We start from the raw sequence: 8601 nt of genomic DNA on the forward strand, positions 1-8601 counted from the left end.
ATTGCAAATTCATTAATCCCTAAGAATGAGCAATACAAAATTAAGCCAAGGGCCTCAAAACCACTTAGACTGTATGGGCTACCAACGATTGATAAAATTGGCATCCCATTGCGACCCATATTCAGTACAATTGGCTCTGCCACATATAAATTATCAAAATATGTAACTAAACAAATACAGCCCTACATCGGTACGACATCTTCATTCATAAGAAATTCAGAACATCTTGTGAATGTGATTAAAGATATTAAACTTAACCCTAATGATATACTGGTGAGTTTTGATGTGATTTCTCTATTCACTAAGGTTCCAGTGAACGAGTCGCTTAAATTGCTTGATACACTGGTAAAGAATACAGGTTTACCAAAAGATATTCCGAAACTCGCAGAATCTCTCATGATAGCCAGATGGCTTGCAGAGAACCTCTGTCTTGGAGAAGTCAATGTCATGTGAGCCCACTGAGTTGTAACAGTGATCTGCCACGGCTGAGGTGTTTGTCCTACACGGTAGATCTCTGCAAGCCATCTGGCTATCATGAGAGATTCGTTCATGAGGCGATCCACATATACAAACACAGAGACAATTTTAACCGAGAAGATGGATTCTGGCTTAGCAATCATTGGAAGGACGTAATAAACCATTTCGGATCTTAACTGATTGTGTTCACGTTTACGGTGACTTTCAGACCGCGTTCCACTCACTGGCATTGTATTCTCCGCAGGGAATGGATTCTTTGCTCCGCTGCAAGTTTTCCCCCCAAGACTCACCCATTGACACGACGGTCAATGGTACAGTGTATAATAACAAATAGTATAACATTTATATGCTTAATACAATGTACAAATTAATATATAGTATCGTAATTGTATAGTAAACATATAGCAGTGTGATACACATTAGGGTGGGTAGAATAATGCATAGTGTTATATTAAAATGTATATGGTTTAAACAATACAGTATATAATTTAATGTTGGGTTTATCTATGGCAGTATATAGTACGGTGTATGCTCGTGTGATGTAAGAGAATAAAGTTTAGATGGAAGCATATTATATAATTTTTACGACGTAGAATTGTAATGTATTACTTGTTGTTAGTAACTCAGCTTATTGTAGAGTATAGTAAGTATACTATGCAGTTTATACTTTAGTTTTTTTATGTAGTTTATACTTTAGTTTTTTACGTGGTTGTTTAGTAACTGCAGCTACATACTATTAACATTCCTTTCCTTTGTTAATGCTACTCCCTGCACCCTCCCTAGGTGCTGCTGATCCTGCATAATGCATGGGCATAATATGACTTTGAAACCCCCCCCCCCCGCCCACCTCCTACGCATTTCCATGAATATGCTAAATTCCTCTTCATATGCACATTATTTTTGTTAAGGCACTCTTCCACCTCCAACCCAGCTTATATATAAGCTCCTAGCTTGGTAGTTTCTCATTCTTCACCTGAAGACGGCTGCTTGCGTTGTAGCCGAAACGTCGTGAGAATTATTTTATTTTATTATGTTTTATTTTTATTATTTTATTACTTCCCTTCTACGTGACTTTACCGAAAGAACCAAGAAGACATTACAACTAATTTCTAATCTACAACTTATTACTAATCATAATAATTAACTGATTACTAATCTATTACATAATTATAATACCCCCCCCCCTGCTTCAAATCACTGCACCTGAATGAGTTAAATGATGACGTCACACTGCTGCTCTATTTAAGACCGGGAGCAAGTGAGGGCTTCACCATTCTGGCGAATTGCCCGATGATGCTGGATGTAATTACTAAACGTCGTATTAAAAAAAAGTTTTTATGTTGTGGATTCACTCTTCAACACACCGGTGGGCTAAAGTAGTGAATTAATTGTCTTTTGTCAACGTGACACTTTTTTTACTGATTGGCCGTGTCGGGTGGTGGTGGGTTACGACACATTTATCAATAACACGATCTAACCCAAAAACTTTACTTTGGAAGGATGTTATTAACCTGGTAAACACATCACTTGCTGTGATGTTCCCATCCTTCCTGCCGTTTAGCAGTTATTTCAGACTCTCTGAATTACATCACCTTGTTAAATGTCTTTACAGTAGCAGATTAAGGTCTCACGAACATAACCACCTCGCTGTTTTATAGACTGTATGTCTTACTGGCACGGCCGCCGTTACGGTTGTTCTCTTGCGTTGATACGCTGGCCTCTCACTATGCAGCAGCCAATGCCGCAGCTTGTGTTGCCCATGAGGTGGCGCTATGCACGGTCCTCTGACACAGACATGCTATCTTCCCATTAAACTCGTTTACATTGACATACCAATCTCTCCCTTTAACGCAGCTGTTGTGCGTGCATGCGGCGACGGGACTCCTTTCCATCTGACCCCGCCTACTTACCCTTGGGTGACACCCACCTCAAACTTATATATAACCTCTTGTTGCAGCAGCCCTTTCCTGTTCAGCAGTTCTACTGCTGTGTCTTTCCACCTGATGACGATTGCTTGTGTTGCGATCGAAATGTCGTTATTTATTATTTCTTTTTCTACCTACGTGCCTTTACCGAAAGAACCAAAGATTATGGAGAAACATTATTGGTCAGCAATTTTATTATTAATGATACAACATATCATCAACACAAGCAATTGAATCATACAATATCCAAGGTGTTCACAATCATGAATCCAATGCGACCAATTGAAAGCAATTACTGAATCATTGCCCATCGGTGTGTCTAGTTGGCAGCCATGGTCTGGTCCATCCAGCTACGCAGGGCGGTGACGCGCGCGTACACGGCCGGCATGGAGGTGGAGCACGAGCTGCTGCCCCACGACACGATCCCCACGAGGTTCCACACGCCGTTCTTCTCGCACACCAGGGGGCCGCCGGAGTCACCCTATGTAGAAGACACGCAAGGTGCATAGCGACAAGAGTATGAGAACGACATTCGATGTCGAGACAGAATAAACTAAAATCTGCCTAACCATCTTTGATGACAATTGAGTTGTGTTGAGATACACCTCACGTATATGGTGGTGTAGGTCTGCAATCATTACACATTTTTTTCAAGTAATGTATGTGCATTGTGCATGGTAATAATGAGCTGTCACTAATTTATATTTGTTGATTTAAAAAAATCATATTCCCACTTAAAATTAAGCATTGAGGTATATATAAAATGTCAACCCTATTAAACTGGCAAATACTTTCATCGAGGGTTCACTTTCAAATGCGTTACATTTTACAGGATAGGCCCATAAACCCCACCATCCTTAAACCTTCAGATATAGATATGAAACACTGACTTCAGATATAACAACTTTAGCTACGTAAAGAAATACCGTCAACGCTTACCATGCAGGAGCTGGCTCCAGCACCACCAGCGCAGATCATGACACTGGTGATGACGTTCACGGTGCCCCACTTCTGCTGGCAGGTGGCGGTAGGCACAATGGGCAAAGCGGTCTGCTGCAGGATGGGAGGCGTGTTGAAGGCTGTGAAGGCACACATAGAAGAATGTAAAATAACATAGAATAATGGTTAGATCATATATTTTGAGGTAACAGATCATATCGTTGATATTATTTACTGATAAATCTATTTGGCACGAATTAATCTCAAAGTTGTCAAGTCCTACTAGCTGTAGGAAGTCCACATGAATACCCTTCACAAAGTAAATTGTGTTAATTATTGGTCATCGATGCTCACCGGAAGAGCGGACCTTGCCCCAGCCGGAGGTGACACACTGCATGTTATCAGCAAAGACATCCGAGGCGGCAGGCAGGCAGACGGGAGAGACACGGTCCACGATCTGAGCGGGCTGAGCCAGCTTCAGCAACATGATGTCGTTGTTGATGTTGTAGGAGTCCCACTGCTGGTGAGTGATGGCCTGTGTGTGCAAACAGAACGAGATGTTAGAATACCTTAAACGCACTACGTTTGTTTAATTCAGGGTACTTGATGAATACACTTGGTTTCTGTTGAACTTCATCAATTTTAATGTCTAGCAAATTGCGGGGATTGTTCATGAGGTAATTTCATAGCTCGCAAGTTTACCTTAGAGACGACAAGAGACTGGATGTTCTCGGCGTTGGAGTTCCTGTCGTGCTCGCCCAGGACGACGCGGTCAATGGACGGGCTGCGAACGCATGTAAGAAAACCCAACATGTACTGATTGAGAAAGATATTCTGCCTCGTTTTAAATCGTTATCAATGAGCAGTGTGACGCTGGCGCAGTGACTCCTGCAAGCGCTTACTTGAACTCGCAGTGGGCAGCGGTAACCACCCACGAGGGGTCGATGAGCGAGCCACCGCAATAGTGCCATGTGGTGGAATCCTGTAGTGGCAAGACGCGACAGAATTGGTGTCGTGTCGCACTCTGGGACACGCGTAGCATTCCTCACATACCAAACAGCAGTTCGTACAGGCCGACTTTCACTTGTGTCGTGGACACCGCGATACGGTTCATGTCAATGTGGACTCGTGATATACTAACATTGAGCACTCACCTGCAGGGACACCTGCCAGGGCCAGGAGCCCGACACCGCATTCTCGCCGTTGACGATGCGAGAGTAGCCGGTGATGACCGGCTTGATGGCCGGGACACCGCACCCTATAATACATCAAAAACCAAGTTAAAGCATCTCCATTCTCAATGAATGGTGGACCTTGCTTGTCATTGCAGGTGGTCATGAGCCATTGTTGAAAATTCTCCATATGGCAACTCTTGACTTCCCACAAAGTGGTTTCCTCATTGAAGTGACCTGGGAGGAATAGGTCACTTAAAAGTTCCATAAAAAATCGCACATTTATATCAACATAAATAGATGCACGGCTGAAGGGGCTAATACGTTTTGGCCAATAACCCAGTGAACGTCTTTTAAAAAAAACTAAAATGCTACATCTGAAATACCAATGACTATCATAGATACTCACCGAAGGTGGCGCCGATGAAGGCGAAGCAGGATACGAGCCAGAAGAGAGACATTGCGACTGTGGTAGACGGTGCTGGCCTCCTGCTGTTGGGCAGCCCCTTTTATACAGAAAATCTGCCGTGTGGCAGCGAGTTTCAACTATAAAATCGATTGCAGCCTTTGCTCTTAGATGGCTGGTACATGTCTTGTGCCATATGAGGTGAGTCGATACGTTCTCATGCAGTGAGGTGATGTAATCTGAAGTTTTAACATTTTTAGTTTTGAGTAATATATTGAGGTGACATTGACTATAACGTTTGAAATGCAAAGATATGGCCATTTTTGTGAATGAATATTTTCATGATTATCGAACAAAATTATTACTTTCATTGCAATAAAATTAAGTGCAAATGTCAAAAAAGTATTATATTGAGGGCCCTTAAAACAAACATATTAAGATCTAACAAACTGAAGTTGTTATTTTTTCATTAAGAAATTATTATTTTGTGCCATACTTTAAATTTGCATCGTAGATTAATTGGCTTTTGGAGTGATATGTAAGTTGATCTGTGCCATGAGGACCAGCATTTTTAAAAATGGTTATTTAAATGAATGTGCAATCAATACCATACCATCCCATATTTTCTCACGAGTGTATTTTCGTGGATAACTGATCATTTGGGCATTTGCAAGCAAATAAGGTGTGTTTAAAACAGTCCCTCTATATCAAAGAAAATATTATTCTGGTGACAACATATGACAATCGAGTGAAGTCATGTTTTGATAAACATGTATGTTTGATAAACGTGTCTATTGAGAGACGTTTCTTAACAAAATCTAAAAATGATTAGTACAAAAGTACATGCTTTTTATTTACCAGGTAAGACACACTAAGCTGTTAGCGATTTTTCATAGATGACCTGGCCACACATGATAGCTCATCATAGTGACTTTGCATATGTGGGAACTTGTAGTAGCCAACGCATATTTCTAATCGTGGATTCGAAAAATCCACACGACCACGGGAAGAACATGCAAATTCATTGCACTGTAACTCCTGGGAATCATTGCACATTGCCCTTGTATTATTCTTTGAAAACGCCAGTAACTTGTTTTCTCTCTGCCTTGACCCTTGCCCAGGAATATGGATATTTTGATAGGCCTGTGGTTTGAGACAAAGCAACTGTAGTGGAGTTTATTTTTAAAAGTTATGACCGGACTCCGCCTCATGTTCAGAGCTGGCTGTTTGGATTCTCTGCACTCGTGGTTCCTCTTTCGGTGAAATTTGGGTTTTTGCAGAAAAGTTGAGAGTATGAGAAGTCCCTTTGGATTTCATTTGTAGACTTTAAGCAGGCCAACGACTCTGGAAAGAGGATATGTGGGAACACCTAGGTTGTTATGGCATCCCGGGTAAGAAAGTTTGCCTCCTTAAACACTTGAATAAAGGGAATCAGGCTTGTGTACACGTATAAGGTAACACATCAGAATGGTTTGATATTCGGACAGGTGTTCAAGGTTGCATTTTGTCAATCACTCTTTAATTTTGTGCTTGACTATGAATCCAATTACAATAACAACATGATCCATAATAGAGGTGTTTGGGTTAGATCGCGTAATTTTATAATGTTTACCACATGAGTCGGGTTTTCACAGTATTAACACCAATAATCATTATAGTACGAGTAAATGTCTGGGATTTTGAGTATGCAGGTAATGTCGATTTGATACATAATATAACATCCTTAACAGTTGGTGATCTTAATCACTGAGGCTGGACACTGGGGTCGTAAGGAAAACGATCTTCAGACATTAATGATGGATATTTATAAACGGGGCTTATGTCGTAGGATCAGGATGAGAGAAGGTTGAGGTGGTAAAGGATGTTTTGAGACTGGAATGCCCATTTTGCATGTGGCTGTGAGAAGGCCAGGTGAGCATGCTAGCTGTGTTAATGTATAGATAAGAAGTGTGGACTCTAACCAGTTTGAAAGTTGTTGGCTTGCGAGTGCATGTTCCTGAGACAGATGTTGGGATTTTTGTGGAAGGACAATTCTAGAAGACAGCATGACATGTAAGGATTGTAGATATTAGGGGAAAGAAGCTGTGCTAGTATGCGTTCAGGACAGAGATCTTGTTGCTGAGACAGACATTTCAATGTTCTTGAATAGTCTGGTAACCAAGGGGAGGCCTAAGAGCAGATGGTGGGATACTGTGAAGGCAGATATTGGGGGTCACATGCCTACGATGGAGCAGCTGCAAGATATGGTGGAGGGTAAAAAGAATTGGCAAGGTACGGTGCCTCAATGGCATTGGCCACGATGACATCTTGATATTGAAAGACAAGCAAGTGATCGCGCAAAATTGTTGCGATGTTGCCAGCCCTTACCATGTCGTGTGATGTAATAACCCTGGTTAAAAACAATGCATCAGACAATAGGCGTTTGTGTATGCGCTCCGTTGGGTTTGTTCTGTGCAATGAAGGAGCACAGGACCCTAGGTTCCATATCTCTTTCTCTTCATATCCATGTCAGTTACTATACAGGCAGACCTCACCGAGTGTGAGGGTTACGTTACTGAAAAATGCTGTGTTGAGCAAAACTGCGTTTGAAAAATAATTTACCCCGGTAAAGGCTGACCGAAACTGAATTTCTGGTTTCGGCGAAACCGAAACCAGACCGAAAGTAAAAAAAATACTTTCAGCCGAAACCGAAGCCGAAAGTTTAACTACACTTTCGACCGAGACCGAAACAGAAAGGTATATAACCGAAGTTACCGAATACAAGATTTATTAAATATGTCATGATGCAATGCTATTTTAATTAAAAAGAAATCTAGAACTAATCATTCAGAGCCTGCAGTAAGAGTCGCTAAATATACAATCTTTAGGTGCTACTTTCTTAGTAATTATATCCAAACAAACGAATGTTGTAGTTAAGAAACAACAGTTTTTCTACATTCAGCCAGACAGGCTGCCGTCTGTTGACCGGTCGTATATACATTAGCAGACCATAGTTGCGGCTGTAACCTCGCTCCTAAGCTGCTGCTGCTGACGTGTGTGTGTGTTTGCAGCCTATCGCATAGGATTGCCTAGCGCCGACTAACCGGCCGATAGGCAGAGTGATAGACGTAGCACTAGCGTTATATTACAAAAATAGCTCTTCGGTTGACGAATGACGACCGAAAGTCAATATCAGTTTCGGCCAAAACCGAAACCAGACCGAAAGTAAAACATTTACTTTCGGCCGAAACCGAAAGTAAACCGAAAGTTAAAAATTGACTTTCAGCCGAAACCGAAAGTATGCCGAAAGAGGCCATTTGCCAACATTCGGCGCCAAACTGAAACCGAATTTCGGTCGGCCTCTAGTTCCTGGGTTCGAAATGAGCACCCTCCCTCGTATTTAACTAATCCTACATTATTTCAACCCTTTATATTGTACTAAGGAATGCAGAGTCATTCTCCATTTCCTGTGTGTGCACGAATTCTCCATTTAACGTCAACACAAAACCTGCCTAAATTACTATTCCCACATCACAGCGCTCATGCCCAGCGCACTGAATTGCCAGCCCAACGCTCGCCCCTGACACTGTCACTTGAACAGTGTAACACGTAGGCTTTCGTGACCAATATCATCCATAAAAGATTAAGCTAGTTGTAATTACTGGCAAAACGTCGTACTCAGATTGTAAATGTTGTGGCTTGG

General features: G+C 41.7%; 1 protein-coding gene across 1 annotated transcript; it reads right to left on the minus strand.

Moving 5' to 3' along the window:
* Window positions 1-2720: 2720 nt before the first annotated feature.
* On the minus strand, window positions 2721-4974 carry LOC144936757 (chymotrypsin B-like). The gene is made up of 7 exons (XM_078863878.1): window positions 4923-4974; window positions 4496-4599; window positions 4244-4323; window positions 4044-4125; window positions 3696-3876; window positions 3342-3481; window positions 2721-2883 (listed from the first exon to the last, which is right to left on the minus strand). The coding sequence occupies exons 1-7, from the start codon at window positions 4972-4974 to the stop codon at window positions 2722-2724; spliced, it is 801 nt and encodes a 266-aa protein (XP_078720004.1). The 3' UTR covers window position 2721.
* Window positions 4975-8601: the final 3627 nt, after the last annotated feature.

This window comes from Lampetra fluviatilis, chromosome 17, assembly GCF_964198595.1.
Source record: "Lampetra fluviatilis chromosome 17, kcLamFluv1.1, whole genome shotgun sequence".
In the NCBI taxonomy this organism is placed as follows: domain Eukaryota; kingdom Metazoa; phylum Chordata; class Hyperoartia; order Petromyzontiformes; family Petromyzontidae; genus Lampetra; species Lampetra fluviatilis.

Excerpts from the sequence above, each read along its gene's own strand:
- LOC144936757 (XM_078863878.1), bottom strand. The coding sequence starts at position 4,974 with ATGTCTCTCTTCTGGCTCGTATCCTGCTTCGCCTTCATCGGCGCCACC. Across the intron at positions 4,600-4,922 it reads CTTCATCGGCGCCACCTTCG|GGTGCGGTGTCCCGGCCATC; the intron begins GTGAGTATCTAT and ends GATGTATTATAG. Across the intron at positions 4,126-4,243 it reads GCTGCCCACTGCGAGTTCAA|CCCGTCCATTGACCGCGTCG; the intron begins GTAAGCGCTTGC and ends ATGCGTTCGCAG.